The sequence below is a fragment of the Lithobates pipiens genome, unplaced genomic scaffold, assembly GCF_037356315.1.
Source record: "Lithobates pipiens isolate NorthernLeopardFrog02 unplaced genomic scaffold, aLitPip1_a1.2 Scaffold_16, whole genome shotgun sequence".
Taxonomy (NCBI): Eukaryota; Metazoa; Chordata; class Amphibia; order Anura; family Ranidae; genus Lithobates; species Lithobates pipiens.
The window spans coordinates 6,247,074-6,270,512 of NW_027507748.1; the positions used below are offsets into that span (position 1 = coordinate 6,247,074).

At 45.5% G+C, this 23,439-nt stretch overlaps 1 protein-coding gene across 1 annotated transcript in view; it reads right to left on the minus strand.

Moving 5' to 3' along the window:
• Positions 1-537: 537 nt before the first annotated feature.
• LOC143981466 (uncharacterized) overlaps positions 538-23,439 on the minus strand; it is an 86,701-nt gene continuing 63,799 nt past the window's right edge. The window contains exons 9-10 of the mRNA XM_077479347.1: positions 15,027-15,257; positions 538-1,238 (exon numbers count right to left, since the gene is read on the minus strand). Of these exons, the coding sequence (XP_077335473.1) occupies positions 15,028-15,257 (230 nt within the window). The 3' untranslated portion in view covers positions 538-1,238; position 15,027. The remainder of the gene's footprint in view (positions 1,239-15,026; positions 15,258-23,439) is intronic.

Genomic DNA, 23,439 nt, shown 5'->3' on the forward strand with positions numbered 1-23,439 from the left:
TAGGGTCTCAGCCTGTACCCCCCTCCTGGTGGAGACCGGGTAAAAGTTTTAAAACAGCATTTGGATGAATAGCCGCTAATCTGGAGCTCACGGTACATGGACAACTAGTACAGCATGCTTATCCCTCAAATTCGAGCAGCTAGAACACCTTCATCCTGTAGTGCACAACCAGCTACGTCCTCTTTCTTTGTGTTAAACAAATAGGTGATAGTCTCTCGCTCTATCCTTCAATAAATTATCCCTACTTTTTTTTTTTTTTTTTTCTTGGCAAAAATGATACCCCTGCTCTGTTGTAGACCTCCTGTAGCCTCTATTCTGGATACAATCTTATTTCCATTGCTACTTTCTCAAACCCCTCTAAGACAGAACAGTTACAGCTAACTCTTATAGGGTCGCTCTGATCACGAAGTGGACTCTACAAATGCTCCACATGAAGGACAGGCTTACCATAGGATTGTACAAACATCTTATGACTTTTACAGGAACCACTTTTGGTCAAATCCAAATGGGGATGGAGGGAAAAGTATGAACATTGTAAAAATAAGACTATAGCAAATACTTTGTAAGATCAACATAAATTCAACTGCTTCTCAGAACAATGAGCAGCTTTTGTTCTTCGGGAGGCACACATGGTGAGGTCACAAGATGTGTGACATGCCACAAAGTATTGGCTTATCAGTGTCCTTTTCCAGTTATACACCATAACCCTCCAATTATACCCATCATCCTCATTCCACCCATCATCTGCTGGGCCAGATTCCTCTTTGTACTGCCTGTAGCCTCCATTCTGGATGACCCAAGTTCAACATCATCAGCATCCCAATCTACAATGTTCCACAGCGGATCTTGAAGACACCACTTTCCACAATTCCAGCTCCAAATACTTCAACATCCAGGGAGGGGCCAACCCCAGTCATCATTCACAGTCTCACTGCATAATACGGAAGCACAGACCGCAAGCTGCAGGTCATCACATTAGATGTTAAAAAAAAAAAAACACATTGCTGCATAATAAAAAAAAAAACAGTACAAGCATGAAAAAAAATAATAGTAATGTGCCTTCTTCCTGCTTGATAAAACAATACTGAAGTCCAAGTGGAGGCACTCTATATATTTTGTGTGTCCCTCTGTATTTGGCTCCAGAAGAGAGAGGACTGGAATGGTCCTGCCGGTGAGAGGTATGAGACAAAGTTCCATAGTGCAGAAATAGCCAAGCCTTCATGTGAGATCCTTCCATCCTAAAGGAAGAAAAATATGGCAATTCAGGGAGGTATCATGGAAAGCTATAAGAACATTAGACAAAATTTATACACAACAGTAATTGTAGGGCAGCCTTTATTGGAGCAGACACAGCCAAAAGATCTGAAGACTTTGTATTACGGGCCACCCGATGTCCCTCTATCTAACATAATAGAAGACACCACTAACATTGGTACAACTTAAGCAATTCAGCTGGATAAACTGCAGAAATATAGTTACCCCTGCCCGTGTTTGGTGGGAATTCATTTTGAAGAGTATTAAAAACAAACCCAACAAGCTCTACCCTCCAACCCTTGGACCATATTGTGTCACTGTACTGCCAAACCAGTCGGCCCATTAAAACTATTCCTCACCTTCTAAATAGAGCTAGGTCTCTCATCCCCTACCTTATGGGATCAACAATCAAAAACCCCCCTTGGTGCAATGGTTATGTAAAGTTAATGATATGTGCCTGTTCTGTCCACCAGTTGTTTATGCTGGTTATTTGTACCTGTGTTGTTAAATTTACATGTAAAGGGTGTAATTTACATAAGACAATCATAAGTGGTGCACAGGCTCCATTTAGCATTTTTTTTTTTTAGTATTTCTGCAGTTGTTCTGTTTTGTTTGATTTACTGTATGTGTAATTAAGGGTGTTAGTAAGCAGGGAATTCTGGGTAAAATCTTCCCAGGAAGTGAAGCAGCCACCATTCTTTGAGAAGATACACATGTATTTCTCAATCACCATTAAAGTATTCTTAAGACCAGTCACAAACTTATTCTGTTGCTTTCTACAGAGGACTCGGTTAGTGACATCACTTGATGTCAGACGGAGAGTGTTCTGTCCACCAGATGTTTATGCTGGTTATTTGTACCCGTGTTAGATTTACATGTAAAGTGTGTAATTTACATAAGAAACATAAGTGGTGTGCAGGCTCCATCTAGCATTCCTTTTTGGTATTGCTGCAGTTCTGTTTTATTTGATTTACTGTATTTTGTAATTAAGGAAATTAAGCAGGGAATTCTGGGTAGAATCTTCTCAGGATATGAAGCAGCCACCATTCTTTGAGAATACACTCAGGAAGCAACACATGTATTTCTCAATCTATCGCCATCCCCCTTAGAGAACTTAAAATTTTCACCTGGCTTGTTCTAATAAAACTGAGATCAAAGAAATATGGCATCAGAAGTTTATGGGCCAAGAAGGTTTAGCTATCTGCCCTAGAGACAGAACATTGCCTCCTAGAGGAATTAAAATGCATCTTAAAGGGGGGGATCAATGGTCGGCATTCCAAAATATGGGCCCATTGGTTTGAACTTACTGTACATCTTCTCCTGCATAAGGAAATTATTTCAGAAGCTCCTGACTTCTGAAAGGTTCTTCTATGTTAATTTAAGCAACAGAGGTCTACTCCACCTGAGGTTGGCTTCTACTCTGCGTTCCCACCCATCTCTCCCTCCCCTTCCTTCTCACTTCCTCTTCCGACTCTTAAATGTGAATTTTTTTTGCTTCTTCCTTTTTGACCCAAATCCAGGCACCTTCTTAAGTTTCCTGTGGTGTTTTAAAGCAGTTGTATGCCCAAACAAAAAAAAAAAAAACAAACAAACTGTAAGGCAAAGGAATAATGAGCCAGTATGCACTGCATACTAGCTCATTATGAAATACTTACCTTATACCGAAGCTCCCACAGGGCCGCCCTGTTTCTTCTGGGTTTGCGGCTCCGGTGCTGCGAGTGGCCAGAGCCACAATGTCGTCACTTCTGCGCATGCCCCCTCCGTTCCTGCACGACACGCCGGACCTTCACTGTGCATGCGCTGCTGACATCAGAGGGCTGCATGCAAGGTGAACATCTTCTAAACTGCAGGTTTAGGAGATATTCATTTTACTTACAGGTAAGTCTCATTACAGGCTTACCCGTAGGTGAAAATGACCAAGGGACAATACAACTGCTTTAAGATTACGTGAACCTGCTGGTTCTTGGGGATTTATTTTTCCTGTACCATTTTCTTATAGCATACCTTGTGAACCTTGAATCCTTTTACTGTGTATCGTGAAAATGCACAAAGTAATGCCCTCACCCGCCATGGCCTGTATGCACGCTCACCACACAACCCTCCATTGCTGAAGAAGAAACATGGTGAAGCTCAGTTAAAGTTTGCTGCACAACATTTAGACAAGTCTGGTCAGATGAGATCAAAACTGAACTTTTTGGATGCCATAATATACACCATGTTTGGAGGTCACATCACCCCAAAAACACCCCCCATACCAACAGTGAGGTTTGGAGGCGGGAACATCATGGTGTGCGGGCAGGGCTGTTTTTTAGCATACAGTACAGGCAAACTTCATATCATTGAAGGAAGAATGAATGGTGATAAAAATCTGCTGCCATCTACCAGGATGATGAAGATGGAACGAGGGTGGACATCTCAGGAGGACAATGATCCCAAACTCAAAGCCAAGGAGAAAGAAAATAAAGGTGCCAGAATAGGCCAGCCAATCAGCTGACTTGAATCCAATAGAAAATCTATAGAAAGAAATAAAGATCAAAGTTCATAGAAGAGGTCCACGGAATGTTCAAGATTTGAAGACCGTTTGTGTGGAAGAATTGGCCAAAATCACATCTGAGCAACGCATGCGACTCGTTTCTCCACACAGGAGCCTGCATCTTGAAGCAGTTATTACAATGGATTTTGTACCAAGTATTAAATACATTTCAGTGCAAAACTTTTTCCCCGTGTCGTTCCATTTTATTACACAGAACTTCATTTCTGAACGGATTTTGTTTTGGTGTCTTTGTCTGGATTGCATGGCTTGTTACCGACATGTGGGGGAAAAAATGTCACGTCAATATCACCTTTACCAATAGTCGTCTTTAATACTTATTTTACCCGCTGTATATAGATTTCATATGTATTATTACACTATTTTCTCAGCATAAGGGTGCAGTCAAGAAGTTGTAAACCTCCCTGCAGTATTTGTACCTATAGGTAAGTGCAGAATAAAGCTTACCTATAGGTACTGTAAATATCTCCTAAACGGGCGCCATTTAGGAGATATTTACGGTATACTGCGCCCAATGGCGGCTCGTGACGTTTCTTCAGGAGTCCGTGCCATGACGGGCAGCTCCAGCCAGTCACACAGCCAGAGTCCGCAGCCCACCGAAGGAAGAGGGGCAAAGATGGACACGGCCTCCAGCGAGGATGGCGCGGGCTTCGTTTGCAGGCGAGGGTCACCTAATGTGCTAGTATGCGACGCATACTAGCACATTATGCCTTTAGTTTGAAGGAAAGGGCAAAGGACGTTTTTTAAAAATCCTGATGGGTTGACTTCCTCTTTCATGCTATGGCATTGCTGTAAGTACGTTCTACTACAATGAGCATTAAGGCACTGAGTATGCACTAATGTTGTGTAGTGCTTATTATTCTGAAAGGTATTCCAGTGCATCTCCAGAAAACAGCTGGGTCACAATGCACTACACAAGCGCTTCTTGCCCTGCAAAAGGACTTCCGTATTCGTGTGCTGAGGTGCATTACCTCCCATTAATTATGAATGGGTGGTCTACCTCAAACTGTCTCAATATATGAATTCTGGTTTGAATGGATCCTTATACAGAATTCCAAGTCAGTTATTTGGTTGCCAGAATTAAATCTCCACATCCCAACAATGGACTTCTTCTATTTGCTCCTTTTCAGATCATTATGTTTTTTTTACACCCATCTGAAAAAAAAAAAAAAAATTGATTCTTGTACCGATTATAAAATCGACTTCTTTAGGTTATATTGAGGGACATGGGAATTCAGTGATTTTGGGTCATACTGCCACCTGCATGAGGATATGAAACTGGCAAACAGGAAAAAACTGCATTCCCGGTCCAGTTTGACCCCCTTTACTGGCAGCCTACCTCAGCAGTTTTGTGGCAAAATAGTACCAAAAACCATGATCATAAACCCAGAGTGGTGGGACTTGTGTCCCCAAATAGGAACCCAGAGACTGTTCGAATGTCCAAAGGCAGTCCAAATGATGGGTGGACAGAGGAAATTATACCCGACGCTGGCATTGGATGAGGCCTCAACAGCCAACTGGAATAATATGGAGAACATGTGAACTGAAGACAGCCTTGGAAATCTGGGGAACAGAAGTCTAGAGCCACTCATAGATCCAATAGAATATGCCTTGACAGTAAATGGTGGAACAAGATCCTTGAGACCATAAGCTTGAACGGTTTGCCTGAGCCCCGGGAATGAGAAGCAGATTCCCCCCCTTAATGGGGTCATCAGGAATGACAAAGTCAGTCTTTCTAATAGGAACAGTGGCTGCAAGGTAACATCACACTGCATGAACACCATCCAGGCAAGAAATGGGAACCGGACAGAAGAAAATGTGCTGGTAGAGATGAAAGCCCATAACTACCTCAGAAAGAGAAGTAAGTAGCCACAAGGGTACCATTCTGTGATACAGTACCAATGATGCAGTCTTACTATACCCCTCCTTTTCCTTTGTAAAAACTGAGAAGAATAAAGCATTTAGAAGAGTTGCCTTCTCATTTGTAACCAACTTCCCCCTGATAATGTTATGGGGCTCTGACCTCGCCTTCTTATTATTAATACATTTACAAAAAAGGAATTTTTTACTCTTCTCTGCCTTCTGTAGTCTATTTTACCTGCTCTGATTGGGTTCTTATTCTTATTGCATTCCTTTTAGTGTTGGAATGCTGACAATGAACCATTGATCTTTTACTTTAAGGGCATTTTTTTTCTCATTTCTAAAAAGGTTGTTTATAAAAAGGAGAAAAAATGGCCTTTAAAAAAGTATAAGACCAAGGGGTCATTGTCTGCATTCCAACACTACAACGAATGCAATAAGAATTTTAAGAACACAAATCAGAGCAGGTAAAAAAAAACAGAGTGCATAAGAGAAGAAAAAAAAGACTCAGTTAGACTTACCGGTGACAGTATTTCTAAGAGCCTTTCAGGACAACCCCGGAGAGAGTGTAGCTCCACCTTGTAATTAGGAAACACATGCCCACTTTAAAAACACCTCCTCTTCCTCCATGGCTTCAGTTATTGTGGCCTTCCGACGCTGGAAAACAAAGCACAGAAAGCACAACACCATGGTAGAACTTAATACATTTACTAAGCATAACCTAGGGAGGGAAGTAACGGTTGTCCTGAAAGGCTCTTAGAAATACCGTCACCGGTAAGTCTAACTGAGTCTTTCTCAAATCGCCTTTCAGGACAACCCCGGAGAGGATAACCGAGAAACTTACCCTAGGGCGGGACTACTGCCTGCAGTACCTTCCTGCCGAAGGCCTGATCTGCTGCAGACAGTAGATCTAACTGGTAGTGCCGGAGAAATGTCGAATAACTGGACCAAGTGGCAGCCTTGCAGATTTGTTCAGGCGTTGCACCGGCCCTTTCGGCCCAGGAAACTGCCGTGGATCTAGTAGAGTGGGCAGCAATACCTGAGGGAGGTATTTCTCCTTTTGCTTTATAGGCTTCTGTTATAGCCAACTTAAGCCATCTACCCAGCGTACTTTTAGAAGCTTTCTCCCCCTTGCGTGATCCAGAAAATATCACGAAGAGGGCGTTTGATTTTCTAAAATCTTTAGTAACTTTCAGAAACTGTAATAGACACCTTCTCACATCCAATGTGTGAAAAACTTCCTCTCCTGCATTTGCTGGGGTTGCAGAGAATGTAGGTAACACTATTTCCTGTGATCGATGGAAAGTTAAGGATACTTTCGGTAGGAATGCTGGATCCGTCCTCAGTACCACCCTGTCCTGATAAATTCTAAGGAAGGGTTCTGTAATAGCTAGAGCTTGGAGATCGCTGACTCTCCTGGCCGAGGTGATGGCCACCAAAAAAATTGTTTTTAAAACCACCTTCTGTAAAGAAGCTTCCTGTAAGGGTTCAAACGGTGCTCCCGAGAGACCCTGTAAAACTGTAGACAAATCCCAACTGGGAAAGTCTTTAAGGGCTACTGGTCTATTTCGAGCAAGAGCCCTAAAAAATCTAGAAATTAAAGTTTCTTTAGATAAAGTCTTTTCAAAGAAAACTGATAAGGCAGCCACCTGAGTCTTCAGGGTACTGGCTGCGAGACCTTTCTCCATTCCTTCATGGAGAAACTCCAAGACGGACACCGTGCTCTTGACCTTGAGTTCTCTAGAACTACACCAGGAGTTGAACTTTTTCCAGACCTTCATGTAAATTGCCTGTGTAACTGCCTTCCTACTTTATCTGAGAGACCTTTGGCTTTTAATAGGTCCTCCTCAGAAACCAGGCGGTTAGCTGTAGGAGTTCCACCTCTGGATGACTTACTGTCCCCTGGGATAACAGATCCTTTCTGAGTGGTAACCTCCATGGGGGCTTCGAGGCTAGGTTTCGAAGACCCGCAAACCAGGGCCTTTTTGGCCAAAAAGGAGTGACTAGTATTAAGTCTGTCCTTTCTTCCCTGAATTTCCTCAGCACCAGTGGAATTAGAGGAAAGGGGGGAAAGGCATAGCACAGCTGGTAATGCCAGGGGTGAGCCAATGCATCCAACCCTATTGCTGCATCTCCTCGGTGAAGAGAAAAGAATCTGTCCACCTTTGAGTTCTGCTGGCTGGCAAAAAGGTCTACCTGTGGAACCCCCCAGGCCTCGGAGATCATCAGGAACACTTCCTGATTCAGACTCCATTCTGCCTCCAGCAATTTGCGCCTGCTTAGGAGGTCCGCAAACAAATTCTGAGAGCCCTTCAGATGCACTGCCGATAGTGAGGCTGTGTTCTGCTCTGCCCAGGCTAACAACAGATTGGCCAGCTCCATCAAGCTCCTGCTTCTGGTTCCCCCTTGCTTCATAATGTAGGTAACCGCTGTTGTGTTGTCTGACAACACCTGGACGTGGTGGCCTTTCAAGCTCTGCTGAAAGGCCACTAAACCCAGAAAGATCGCCTTCAACTCCCTCCAGTTGGATGATCTTTGAGCTTCCTGTTTGGACCAGACCCCCTGAGATGTCTGACCATCCAGATGGGCTCCCCAGCCCCAGGCACTTGCGTCTGTAGTAAGGCGCTTGTCCACAGGAAAGGTCCACACCAGGCCCCTTGAGAGGTTTGCCTGGTCTCTCCACCACCAAAGAGCCCTTTTCGTCCTTGACGAAATTTTTAGCTGTTTTTCCAAAGGATCCTGATGGGACCAGCTTGACAGAACCTCCCTCTGAAGGGGTCTGGAATGGAACCTGGCCCACTGAACAGCCGGGATTGCTGCCGTAAGCAGGCCCAGAACTGCCATAGCCGTCCTGACTGAGACTGTCTGGTTGCTCTGTATCCGCTGTACAGCTAGCTGCAACTTTTCCTGTTTTTCCAACGGCAGGAAAACTTTCTGGAGAATCGAATTTAATGTATACCCCAGAAATTTCATTTCCTGTGAGGGGGTCAGGATTGACTTCTCTAGATTTAGAAGCCATCCCAGGCCCTCGAGGTGAGACTGGGCCCTCTGGAGATTGACTAGGACCTGCTCCCTGGAGTCTGCAAAAAACAAAAGGTCGTCCAGGTAAGGGACGACTGGAATCCCCTTCAATTTCAGGGGCTCCAAAGCCTCTGCCATGATCTTCGTAAAGACCCTGGGAGAGGACGAGAGTCCGAATGGCAGAGCCCTGAATTGGAGGTGCCATATCGAACTCCCCACCTTCAATGCCAGGCGCAGGAACTGCTGCGATGCCTGATGAATTGGTATATGAAGGTAGGCATCCCTCAGATCCAGGGATGCCATGAAGCAATCTGGGGTCAACAGCTTTGTGATGGAGAAAATTGTATCCATCCTGAAATGTTTGTACCGAATGAACCTGTTCAGAAATTTCAGATTCAGGATTAGACGGTACTTCCCTGAGGGTTTTTTCACCAAAAAAATATGTGAATAAAAACCCCCGCCCTGCTGGTTTACTGGGACTTGAATCAGAACCTCTTGCTGTATCAGCTCCTGTAACAAAAGCTTCATTGCAGAGGCCTTCTCCTGATCCCTTGGCAATGTTGTCACGTAAAACCTGCTCGGGGGTAGTTCTGAAAACTCCAACCTGTACCCCTGATCGACAACGCTCTTCACGAACAGATTTGGAGACAGCCTGTCCCATTGTTCGCGAAAAGCTGACAGTCTCCCCCCCACTGGGGAGATATTGTCACTTGCTCTTAGGGGACTGTTCTGGGGAGATCTAAAGAGGACTCCACCCTTGCCTTTGCCCTTCTGTGAACCCCATCTGCTCTTGCGCTCCTGGTCTTTTTTATGGGACTGCTGAAAAGCACGAAAATTCTTTTTGGCAATCTGCTTTTTCTTAACTGGAAAAGCCTTCTTTTTATCGGCTGTTCTATCCAGCACAGACTCTAAATCAGGACCAAAGAGCAAGTCACCCGAGAAGGGAAGACCACACAGCTTGACCTTAGAAGCCGTGTCCCCAGACCATGTTTTCAGCCAAACTGCTCTCCTGGCTGAATTTACAAGAGCCGAAGACCTAGCGGCCAGTTTAACCGATTCTGCTGATGCATCCGCCATGTATTTGACTGCATTCAGGATCAATGGAAAGGACTCTAAGAGATCCTTGCGGGGTGTCCCCGCCTCAATATGGCTCTTCAGCTTCTCTACCCAACATTCCAGATTCCTGGCCACCACCGTAGCTGCCATTGCTGGTTTTAGACTGACTGACGCAGCATCCCAAGCTTTTTTAAGGATGGAGTCAGCTTTTTTGTCCATTGGGTCTTTAAGGACCCCCATATCCTCAAAGGCTAGATCCGTTCGTCTGGATACCTGCGAGAAAGCTGCATCGACTCCGTCGTTTTTTGTTCCAAACCTCTGAGTCCTTATCTTCGAAGGGAAACCTTCTCTTGAGAGCTTTAGAGAAGAAAGGGGCTTTTTCTGGGTCCTTCCACTCCTTTCTCACTGAATCTGAGAGGACCCTGTGGACAGGAAAAACTCTCCGTTTTGTTTCGTCCAACCCCTGGTACATTTTGTCATGAACTGACAGTTGTACTTTTTCTTCTTGAATTTCTAGAGTAGTGTAGATTGCTTTTAGAATATCATCTACTTCCTCTAGTGATAGCTTGTATTTAGAGCCCCTGCTATCTTCTTCCTCCTCCTCAGAATCCCTGAAGGAGATGAGAGTACTACCCCCTTCGTCTCCAGACTCTTCAGTTTCCACCTGTCTGGATGACGACGCCCTGGGGCTGGGCGGTAAGTTCTGAGGCTCGGTCTGTGCGGGAGGGTTTTGTATCAGGATGGACCTGACTGAACTCAAGGAGTTTGTCAGCTCTTTAACCGAAGAAAACAAATCCTTATATTGTTGAGATGTTTCCTCTTCCACCAATTCTCTGATACAATTTCTGCACATTGCCTTCTGCCATGAATCTCTGAGGGGGGTCTTGCAAGAAGGACATTTTCTCTGACCTGGTCTAGCTTTTCCTAGTGATTTTTCCTGAAACGACATACAGGTTTTAACTCACTAAAAGCTCTCAACAACCAGTTGCTTAACACCAAGCCAGTGCAGAGACCAACCACCAAACAGACCACTAGTGAGACCCCAGAACTAGGCTGCAAAAGGTCAGAGCGAAGTCACCTCTGACCTGCAGCGACAGGCCCCCAAGAGGGGGGAACAGACAAAGACATAGCCCAACAGTAAAGCAGAGGGTGCCAGTGCACCTTACGTACCTGGGCTGGACCGGTGCTAGGGGCGCCTGTCTCCGCCATAGCTGGCTTACACTCTTCCATCGTTTGAGTGAGGCAGCTATCACAAACAGCTCTGTCGTTTTAAATTTTCCCGGCCGCCGCGTCATCAGGGCCAGCCGGAAGCGGAAGCACGCGGTCACCTGACCCGCCCCATGATCCCTGCGTTCCAGGCGCTTGAACCACGGCGCCACGCCCCCTCAGAGCGCCCGCGCGTCACCGTGAACGACGCCGTCGCCGCCCGGGACCCGGCGCCGAAAACGGAGCCATGCCGCTGACCTGCAGCGGCCTCCGCCAGCAACAGAGCCCTCCCTGCGCTAACCAGCGGACACCGGGCACCCGACGCCGGCACTCCGAGGGTCCTTACTCCCGTGAGATGGCGGGACCAGGAGCTCCAGGAGTCCTCTCCCCGTGGAGATGCTGCTGGGGGTCAAAAAAGAAACAACCTGCAACGAAAGGTAAGCCTTACTCCCCTGCAGAGAGTGTAGCTCTCCCTGGTTCAGGCACATGCTTCCTCCAAGGAGGAAACACAATAACTGAAGCCATGGAGGAAGAGGAAGTGTTTTTAAAGTGGGCATGTGTTTCCTAATTACAAGGTGGAGCTACACTCTCTCCGGGGTTGTCCTGAAAGGCGATTTGAGAAAAAACAAACATTTTTTGTAAATAGATTAATAGTAAGAAGGCGAGGTCAGAGCCCCATAAAACATCATCAAGGGGAAGTTGGTTACTAATGAGAAGGCAACTCTTCTAAATGCTTCATTCTTCTCAGTTTTTACAAAGAAAAAGTTAAGGTATAGAAACCAAAACTTCATCATTAGTAAGGCATCGCAGAATGGGCATCCCCCATATTGCAGTAACAAGTGCGTCCCAGCGCTTTTTCACTCACTGCTGAGACCGCAGAGGACTCATCCACACTATCAGACACGTCAGGGGGTGAGATATTAAACCTCCTTGGATGGGGCAAGGCCCCGGCGGTATCAGGTGAGGGAAGTTTCCTCCTGGGTCTTTACCCACATGCTACTTCCACTCGGGATACTGACGACTCAAGGACCGCTGTCAGTGTAACCATAGGAAGCTGGGGTTCCGAGAGACCTGCCAAGAGGGGATTAGTGGGTGAGATGTGACCCTGAGGCTCCATAAAGAAAGAAGACCCTGTAGTACAAAGGAACCTTGGCACCACTAAGGAACACCCCAATGGCCAGGTTACCCATCAGCAGAGGGAGATACACAAGGACCCTCAAAGAGACTACAAAACAGAGGAGTGCCGCAATTTGGATCCAGCAACACCAATATTGGCATCTATTTCATATATCCCAAGACAGGAAGAGAAGCATAGGGGAGGAGGAGCTCTAACATCTCCACAAGGTTCTGATTAACTCTAGCATCTAGACTAATGAAAAATGGCTGCCATGACATCACTGGCTACAAAAACATGGCCACCAGCCAAGACCAACAGAAAATGGACGCTGTGACCTCATCGGCTACACAAACATCGCCGCCACCTGCAGACCAGTCAGACCAAGACGTGATGTCAACAGACCACCCAAAAACGTCCGCCGGTCATTTGACATGCTGAATCATGCTGTCAGTATCCGCTCTGTGCTTTCAACATTGCTGCACCCTCTGCAAGGGGACCCCCTTCAAAAAGGTACTGTACTCCACCAGGCAGGGTGAACATTTGAGGGAACACCGCTATGCACTCTGCACCGGGACACCCAAACTGCACTCTACCTCACACAGCAGGGCATGCACCTAGGGGTCTCCACTGCACCCTCTTCACCAGAACCCCCCCCCATGCCTCCAGGGCAGGACACACCACCCAGAAGGGAAATGGCAGGGGAGACCCCCAGGGGTCTCTGCTGCTTGTCCTGGGACTTCCACCAATTCATGGGGGGGGGGGAGCCCAGTTTAACCAGGGGACTTTAGGACAGGAGGAGGTATCCTGCAGGCAGGTCCGACCATCCCTGGACGGTACCCACCTCCACCCCAAACCGCACAAAAGGGGAAAGAGGGGACTGTACTTACCGATCCATGGAGTGGGTGACCCTGCAGACAGAACTCCACCTCCACTGCCACCAAAGTGGGGGGCTATCGGCCAAGGGACCGCTGTGACTCGGACCAGAGCCCATTTGTATGTGACCCTGTGAGACGTTTAACTCGCGGGCCAGCCTCCATCCGTTGAGGCTATGACCTAGCGCGTAGCTGCGCGCTGCATGCGTTTGCTGGCTTGACTGGGGAGACCACTGGATTTAGATTATCCAGCCCATCCACCAGCCCGGCAGTTGATTGCAGATCTCCCAGGAGAAAAAGCATGAAAAAGAGACAAAGTAAAATTTGCTAGGACCAAAAGATCCCAGCAAGGAGCTAGGTCCTTACTCTTGACTAGACATAAAAAATAAAAACTGAATACCTAGAGCAGGGAGGGGGTTATGTATGGACTGAGGACAGCCCATGGCCATAGCCAAGTTTTTTTTTTGCTCTGCCTAGTCCTACTCCTGCAGAGGCAATATAACCCAATGGTCTGGATTAAGGAGGCACTATGTCCGTCGATAAACGAAAGAGAAAATACTTGAAAAACCGAATGCAAATAAATCACCAGGACCAGATGGCTTACACCCAAGGGTTCTCAAAGAACTTAATCAGGTACCGTTGTTTCAAATTTTTATGGACAGCTTAAGACAAGGGTCCTTAAAAATAAGGACCCTGGCCACAGTGCCAATGTGCACCCTGTGACAGACTCACCCGGGAAAGAGGCTTTTTTGAGAGGACTGAATGCCAGTCTCTTGCATTGCGATCATGGTCCCTGCCATTTGGGGGAACAGTTCCCTTTGTGAGCAGTATGCCTGGGGACCCCTGAGGTGATGTTACTTTGGAGTCAGGCCAAGACACACAGACTCTGGATATGTATATGCCATATTAGCAATAGTGACTGAAACATACTGTTAGATGCCAATATCATCAACTCCAGCCACCTGACTGTTGTCTTGTATAATGTAAATGAGTCTAGTCTGGCTTCACACAGATTCTAAAGAATATTTTACCCATTGTTGTTTGTGCTAATTAACCCTGCAATTGAAGGAGTCCAGTGTTGATTTAGATAATTAGCTCATGTTAATTCTGTTTCTGGCTACAGTTATATTGTTAGAATAATATGAGCAGGAGGGAGGACCTCTTCTACTGTATTATAAATAACTTGTCATTTTGGTTCTAATAAATCAGTCCATGTTAGCAGTGAAACTAGTCTCGTCTTGTTTTGTGCTTGGGAGCGGGGGGCAGAATATCTGATATCTATATTCAGACTGGGTGGAAGTGGTATATGACGAAAGCACTCAAGCGGAGTGTAGGGACGTTTTGTCACACACACCAAGCAAGGAACCGATGCAGGCACATGACAAGGACCCCTGGCCACAGTTCGCATGCACATCCTAAGCAACGCACCCTAGCAGACACAATAAGGATGCCTGCAACACTGCACATGTACACTCTAAACAAAGCACACTAATAAACTGCCATAAGAACAGCAGCTGAGTGGACACATTAAGGATCCTGACCTCAGTGCACATGCGCAACCTAAGCTGGGCTACTGAACAGGCACATAATGATAAAGACCCATCTGTGAGCATGTATATTAGAGAGGCTTTAATAAATCTACCCCACCCCCCATAGCGTAGCCCATCTGATTAAATACCTTCCTCCCCATTCAAATGGATCTTCATGATGTGGCCCTGCTTGACACCATACAGTCCTGTGTAAGTCTCCCTTACTAGTATACATATGTGCTGTAACCACACATTCTCAGAGAGAAGCACTCCCCTGAATCCCTAGAGACAGCCATGTGTACTGCTCCCTTATAGAAATGAATGGAGCCACGGTGCATGTATTCATCAGCAGCACCAATATAAAATAATAAAATCCTGAGCACTTCTTGGATGCTTGGAACAGAAACTGGTCTCAGAGCTTTACAGTCTTAAATGGCAGGCGGTGGTGTCACAATCACACATTGTATATTCATTCCCCAGAGTAGGGCAGACTGACAGACACTAGAGACCTTTCTGGTTGTAGAATAATGCAGAAATGGATAGGACACCTGCACACTCACGTTATAAACGAAGGTCAAACTCCTGTTGCTGATCTTCAGTGTGGACGGTGTATGTGCCCTTATCCTCTACTGTCACATCCTTTATCGTGAGGTCACCATTTTGACCAGGTGTAATTCTGTCACCAAGGTAGCTTACTGGGGAACCTTCCTTCTTCCAGGTGATCCCAGTCTTGTTGGTCATCTTAATGGGGTGAAATGTGATGCTTCCGATGGGTTGGCTCTCTGTGTCCCCTGCAGGGAGAAGACATATTAATATAAGTGCTCTTGGGGGGGGGGCGTATGTAAATGATTTAACAAAAAAAAAAAAACACACAAAACAATAAAAACCACAAAAAACACACACAGCCCATTGGAAACTATAGACCATTTGGAGTGTAGTTAGAAGATCTGAGGTAAACCTGTTATCACAATGATGCCCCTTAACCACTTACAGACCGGACCATTTTGCTGGTCTAAGACCAGACCACTTTTTGCGATTCGGCACTGCGTCGCTTTACTTGACAATTGCGCGGTCGTGCGATGTGGCTCCCAAACAAAATTGACATCCTTTTTTTCCCCACAAATAGAGCTTTCTTTTGGTGGTATTTGATCACCTCTGCGGTTTTTATTTTTTTGCGCTATAAACAAAAATAGAGTGACAATTTTGAAAAAAAACACATTTTTTACTTTTTGTTATAATAAATATCCCCCAAAGATATATAAAAAAAAACATTTTTTTCCCTCAGTTTAGGCCGATACGTATTCTTCTACATATAATAAGCGATTATTGATTGGTTTGCGCAAAAGTTATAGCGTTTACAAAATAGGGATAGTTTTATAGCATTTTTATTAATAATTTTTTATTAGTAATGGCGGCGATCAGCGATTTTTATTGTGACTACGACATTATGGCGGACACATCGGACATTTTTGACACATTTTTGGGACCATTGTCATTTATACAGTAATCAGTGCTATATAAATGCAGTGATTCCTGTGTAAATGACACTGGCAGTGAAAGGGTTAACCAGTGGGTGGCAGCGTAGGGGTTAAGTGTTCCTAGGGGTGTGTTACTAACTGTGGTGGGCTGGGCTTTCATTTAGTGAACACTGATCTCTGCTCCAATCACATGGAGCAGAGATCAGAGTCACTAGTTGCTAGGCAGAATGGAGAAATGTTGTTTACACGGCATTTCCTCCATTCGGCCGCTCCGTGAGACGATCGCGGGTATGCCCGCGGTGATCGAGTCCGCGGGTCCCGCGACCAGACTCACGGGGGTCCCGACCAGCGCGGGAGCGCGCCGCCGCCGGCGTGCTCCCGATGGCAGGGCGGCATTGAAGATTGGACGTACATGTACGCCAATATGCCTGCCCGTGCCATTCTGTCGACGTACATCGTTGTTCGCTGGTCGGGAAGTGGTTAACCAGGGTATGTAAAAACAAGAAAAAAATCCTTCCAGAGCACCTCCTTCGATTCCTGCAACAATTACAAATATCCAACTACTGGCTTTTTAACCGGTTCCCGACCAGCGTACGCCGATGTACGTCTGCAGAATGGCACGGGCAGGCATATTGGCGTACAGGTACGTCCAATCTTTAATGCCACCCTGCCATCGCGAGCGCAACGCTGCCGCCGCGTTCGTGTGCTGGTCGGGACCCCCGTGAGTCCGGTCGCGGGTCCCGCGGACTTGATTGCCGCGGGCATACCCGAGATCGTCTCACGGGGTGGCTGAACAAGGAAATGCCGTTGTAAACAGCATTTTCCCGTTCTGCCTAGCAACTAGTGACGCTGATCTCTGCTCCATGTGATTGGAGCAGAGATTAGTGTTCACTAAATTAAAGCCCAGCCCCCCACATATAGTAACACACCCCTACACTGCCACCCACTGGTTAACCCCTTTACTGTCAGTGTCATTTACACAGGAATCAGTGCATTTGTATAGCACTGACTGCTGTATAAATGACAATGGTTGCAAAAATGTGTCAAATGTCCGATGTGTCCGCCATAATGTTGCAGTCACAATAAAAAAAAAAAAAAATGCCATAAAACTATCCCCTATTTTGTAAATGCTATAACTTTTGCGCAAACCAATCAATAATCGCTTATTGCGATTTTTTTTAACAAAAATATGTAGAAGAATACGTATCGGCCTAAACTGAGGGGAATTTTATATATTTTTTTATATATTTTTGGGGGATATTTATTATAACAAAAAGTAAAAAAATAATGCATTTTTTTCAAAATTGTTGCTCTATTTTTGTTTATAGCGCAAAAAATAAAAACTGCAGAGGTGATCAAATACCATCAAAAGAAAGCTCTATTTGTGGGGAAAAAAATGACGTCAAGTTTGTTTGGGAGCCACGATGCAGAACTGCGCAATTGTCAGTTAAAGCGACGCAGTGCTGAATCGCAAAAAGTTGTCTGGTCTTTGACCAGCAAAATGGTCCGGGGCTAAAGCGGTCAAAGATATAGACTTCAGCCTGCCTCCAATTACTAGTCCAGCAATGTGAATGGTAGCCTCACAGATCACTAGAGAGGTGCAGTGATCTTCTAACCTCCAATCGTGGCCACTAGTCCTTTACAGGGACCTCAACAGTTTATTACAATTACCAAAGCCTATGATATATTTGTACATTGCACTCATATCCCCTCTGAAGAGCCTTTTCTACACTGAAGAACTAATCTATGACATCGATTCTCCTAGTGGAGCTCCTCCATCCCCCTTACTCATTTTATTGCCCTTCGTTGAACTCGATAACGTCTTTACCAAGGATTGTTGACCAAAACTGAATTGAATATTCCAGATGAGTATGAACCAGTGTTTTGTAAACGGAGGGGGGTAGAATAATTTATCTCTGGAATGTTTGCCCTTTTTCCTGCATTAAAGTAGTCTACTGGCTTTTTTTAGCTGCGGCTTGGCATTCCATGTTATCGTCCGGTCTACAAGCACCTTCAGATCCTTTTCCACCACCGATCCTCCTGAGGAAGCCCCTCGCAATGTGGATAACTTTACATATCTCAACATTAAACTTCATCTGTCATGAAGCTACCTAACCCTCCCCCTATTGTATTGAGGTCTTCCTGTAATGATGCTCCATCCCGTGATGAATTTAGTATCACCAAACAGTGAAATGGAGCTCCCGATTCCAATTTCAGATAACGAGTCCTTTATCACCACTTTCTGGATGTGTTTCTTGTAACCAGTTCCCTATCCACGTACATACAAATTTCATCAACTCCAACAGACCTTTTTTTTTTATAGATCAACTGCTTAAGGACTGCGGCACGTTGGTTCTCCTGGGCAAATCGCCGTAAGTTTACATCAGCCGCTTTAAGAGCGATAGGGGGCGCAACACCACAGCTAATGCGCGTGGCCGCGACCACGCCACAGAGACCCGTAGTGTTAAGCCCATTCCCCGCTACTGTAATTTATACAGTATCAGTGCATTTTTTATAGCACTGATCGCTGTATAAAACGTGAATGGTCCAAAAAATATATGTCAGAAGTGTCCAATCTGTCCGCCGCAATGTCGGAGTCCTGCTGAAAATCGCAGGTCTAATTGTGGGTGGGGATACATCAATTTTGTTTGGGTACAAGGTCGCACAAACGCTCAATCATCAGTTAAAGCGCTGCAGTTCCGGTGTCTTATCATATAAGGTCCTCCATCCGATAGTGTCCGCTACTTACTGCGCATGCGCAGCACACAGCAACACAGATTCCGAAAATTGCCGAGGATGAACGGCACCTGCGCGTTGTGAGTCCAGGTTCTATCCCCACTATCCAAGTGGACAGAGTAGGAATATAAAAGAGCCGAGCGCAGCGAGGCCGAGCCCGAAGCGTGGCGAGCGAAGCTCGCCCACGAGGGGCCCTCTAATGTTCAGAACCCTATGTCCGCTTGGATGGTGGGGCTACCACCTCCACTCATGGCGCAGGCGCCGTTTAGCTTCGGAGATTTTCCGAAGCTTAGTCTGCTCATGTGCAGTACGGCGCGGACACTATATTATGGCCGGACACTATATGGCAGAACACCGGATCGAAAAAAAAATGGCCTGGGCATTAAGGGGGCAAATCCTTCTGGTCCTGAAGTGGTTAAAATGTTTACGAGGTATAAAATCTATATAAACTATGTCCATTAGACTTCTACCAACCAATTCCTCACTTTCTCATAGAACTATAACAGGTTGGTTTGACGAAAAGGTCTTTCATTAGTCTATGCTCGAACTGTGCGCAAGCTTGTCAGGACGGGGGGGCGGGGTTTAATTTTTTTTTTTTTTCTTATTTCATTTTACTTGATTTATTTTTACAGTTGTCACTTACCATACCGCCATCACCAACACAATTTCCCTTACTATAAACTCAAATACCTTACATACTATTGAGGTTAGGCTGACTGGTCTGTATTATACATCTCCATCCTTTTTTTGTAAATTGGTACCACATTTGCTCTATACCAAGCAGTTGCTACCATTCCAGTCAGTAAGGCGTATTTAAAAATTAGAAATAATGTCTTGTTGGATGAATAAATAAATTTGTTTAATCACTTAAGGACCAGGCCTCTCTTTCAGATTTGGCGTTTACATGTTTAAAACAGTTTTTTTTTGCAAGAAAATTACTTAGAACCCCCCAAATATTATATTTTGTTTTTTATCTAACACCCTAGAGAATAAAATGGCGGTCATTGCAATACTTTTTTTCACACCGTATTTGCGTAGCGATTTTACAAGTGCACTTTTTTTTTGGAAAATATTCACTTTTTTTGAATAAAAAAAAATAAGACAACAGTAAAATTAGCCTAATTTTTTTCATATTGTGAAAGAGAATGTTACGCCGAGTAAATTGATACCCAACATATCACGCTTCAAAATTGCGCCCGCTCGTGGAATGGCGTCAAACTTTTACCCTCAAAAATCTCCATAAGCGCCAGCTTGCATGTTTTGAGTTACAGAGGTCTAGAACTATTGCTCTCATTCTACCAATCGCGGCGATACCTCACATGTGTGGTTTGCCCGCCATTGTCATATGCGGGCGCTGCTCACGTATGTGTTCGCTTCTGTGCGCGAGCTCGTCAGGACCGGGGGGTTAAAAAAAAAAAATGTTTTTCTTATTTTATTTTACTTGATTTTATTTATTTTTACACACAAAAAAAAAAATGTATGGATCACTTTTATTCCTATTACAAGGAATGTAAACATCCCTTGTAATAGAAAAAAACATGACAGGTCCTCTTAAATAGGAGATCTGGGGGGGGTCAAAAAGTCCTCAGATCTCATATTTGGACTTAAATGCAATAAAAAAAAAAATGTAATTTTAAAAAAAGACATTGAAAAAAATATACCTTTAAGAGGTATGGGTGACGTTTTGACGTCGCTTCCGCCCTCCTATGGTATAGAGACGAGTGGGGGGCCATCTTAGCCTCACTTGTCTCCATACTCCGCTAGGAAGAGGAACCAATCGCCTCCGCCACTATGGACGGCTCCGGTAAGCAGCGGGAGTGGCACCTCTCCCTCCGCTGATAACGGTGATCCCGCCGCGGAGAGCACCGTTATGGTACACAGGACCGTCCTCCTGTAAAGAGGGATATCTCAGTTGTGGCAACAGCTGCCGCCGTTACCAAGATATCCCTCTTCAAAAAGAGGACGTACATTTACATGAGGCGGTCTTTAAGTAGTTAAGATGATTTTTCTCCCCAAATTTCTGTACACCCCCTCCAATTCCCCGGGGTTTGCGACTATGAGGATTTTCAAACATATCGACTCTATTATTGTTAGTTTTTTGTGGGGATCACAAGCCCTCAGGATACCTCTGGCGAGCCTGAAGTTACCCGTCACATTGGGGGAATTGGCCCTTACGGACTTGCGTTCCTACTTTTTTTTGCCTCACAATTATCTTTCCTACACTGGCGATATTTTTCCCCAGTCTCCCAATGCCACTACTTTGTTGGAGGCAGCGGTTGCCACCTCACAAGAAACCCTGCAAAATATGGTGTATAGGAGAGGGGGTTCTGGGAAGAAAGGTGGGATCAGTCATGGCACTACCTGGGAAAATATTCCACCTTTGTTCCCAACGGAGAAAGGATGAGCCGTTACGGCCATCTCCAAATAACCCCTTATGGGGTAACAGATCTTTGGGGGAATTTATTAAACTACCAGATGGACAGGTGACCTGGGCTAAGTATGGCATAAAATATCTGCATCACACGTGTCAGGAGGAGGGTCTGTCCACATTTTCACAGCTGGGGGACCAGTTTGGCATACCTAGGACGTTGTTCTTTCGGTATGAGCAGTTGCGTCATGTGCAATTCGGGAGCGATAAGCCTCATGTACAAAACACAGGACTGGAAAAGGTTCGGATTGATTCCGGATCCAGCTAAATGAATTTCTAGATACTATAGGGCAGTTAGTCTGGAGGAAATAGGGTCCACATCTAAAGCTCAGGCAAGGTGGGTGGTGGTCATCCCGGAGTTGTCAGAGGAAATGTGGCAGGAGGTAGTAGATGCATATCTGGGATCTATTATCTCTTCCATGGATAAAATGATTCAATTTAGATACCTACACCAGGCCTACTATACGCCAATGAGACTTTATCGAATGTGAAGAAGGGATTCTGCACTCCATAAATGCATGGGGGGGGGGGGGGGGGAGGCACCTTCCTCCACATGGTACGGGAATGTATGAAGATGAGACCACTGTGGTCTCAGGTATCTGAATTTATTTCAGAGCAATTTGACCTGCCTAATATATATGTTCTCCCTTACGTTGCCTTTTGGGGGGGTCTTTGGCCAGGAAGAGACGAATGGATCCTATACTTTGCAGTAAGGAAACTTCTTGCCAGGAGGTGAATTCACGAGGAGCTGCTGACACTTGGAATGTGGCTAAAGATTGTTAATACGGACGTAAGAATGTATAAGATGACCTACGAAGCTAGAGGAGCTCCCAAAAAAGTTTAGGAAGATATGGTGCAGATGGGTGGAAACTAAGAACACTCTGGAGGGAGAGGGGAAGCCGACTACAGAACATGGCCAAAAACGTTTCATCTTATTGTAAAATTTAAGATAGACTGGGAATAACGCACAAGCTAGTATATAGAAGAGGGGTGCGTTTTCTTTGGCAAAACACTGAGATCCTTAGGGGGGAGGGAGGGGGGAGTTAGTTTTTAGGTTAGGACATCCAGCATCTTCTTGCCCATTCCTTCTCCGCCTGACTGTCCCTAGCCCCAGAACTTTGATTCATTGGATTTCAGTTTTTAATCATGGAGGCTCAGCATCACATGTCGATGGTATCCGAGCGGCTCTGTATGCCAACACATGCCACCTATGAATGCCCACCACTTCACCCTCCCATCAAGGCATTTTAAAATTTGCATAACTGCTCCCAAAAACCAGCCTATTGCTTGCAAAAGCACCAAGGGCTCTTGAGAGGAGTACTGAGGCCGGGTGCTGAGATGTTCTCAGGAAGCTATGTACAGACTCCCACCAGCCATGTGAAGAACCATGTCATCTGGTGTCCATGGTTTAGGACAGAAAGAAGGCAAAACAATGCCCTGGTTGAGATGGAATGAAAAGACCCACCTTAGGGAAAAATGACGGCTGTGGCTGAAAAAACCAACCTGTCATGGAGAGGTAGCAGGAACATTTTGCCATAGGAAAGAGGAGCAAATTCTGGAACTCTGTGAGCGGAAGTGGAAATAAAACCTTTTGAGAAAGGACTAAAGAAGGGGTTGGAAAAGGGACTAGTAGATCACTTCCCTTGGTTGCTGACCTCACAGCATGGAGAATAGGGGTGGTGGACAGAGGAACCGATACCTGTACTTTCCTCCCTGCAGCAGCTGAAAGCCAACAATGCCAGCTTCTCCTCCTCTTCATCCCACCAACATTCAGCTGCTGTAGGGAAGAAAATACTCAATGCCACCCCACCTCACCAGGTTCCTCTTTCTGGTGTTAGCCGCCCCCCCCCCCCCCCCATGTGCTCCCTTGCCCATTCCCCACAGTGCTGCCAGGGTTCTCCTTCTCACCACTCCCATCAGCTGCTGCGGGGGATGATTTCAGGGCAGAGAGCAGGAAGGGGCCAGTGCAATTTACCGGCCCCTTCCTTTTCTGAATGAACGTAGTCAATGATCAATACTTATCACTGACTAGGTTTTTTTTATGACTGAAGCACAGTTTGTAAAACAGGAAGCCGCTCAGCACAGAGCACTTCCCAACCATTCCCTGTCCAGTGCAGCTGAGGCTGCAGAAAAGGGAACTGGGGAATCTTTGCTCCCCAGTCTTCTTCTGTATATCAAAAGACAGATATCAGGGTGTGTTTAGATCCCCATTTTTCACCAAAGTGGAATGGAAGAATCAAACTCCCTCGTCTCTCAAGACCCTGTCTGTAACCGTCATGCCATTAAGCCAATGACTAAAAAAGGAAGGAAGATTGGAGCATGAGACAGAAG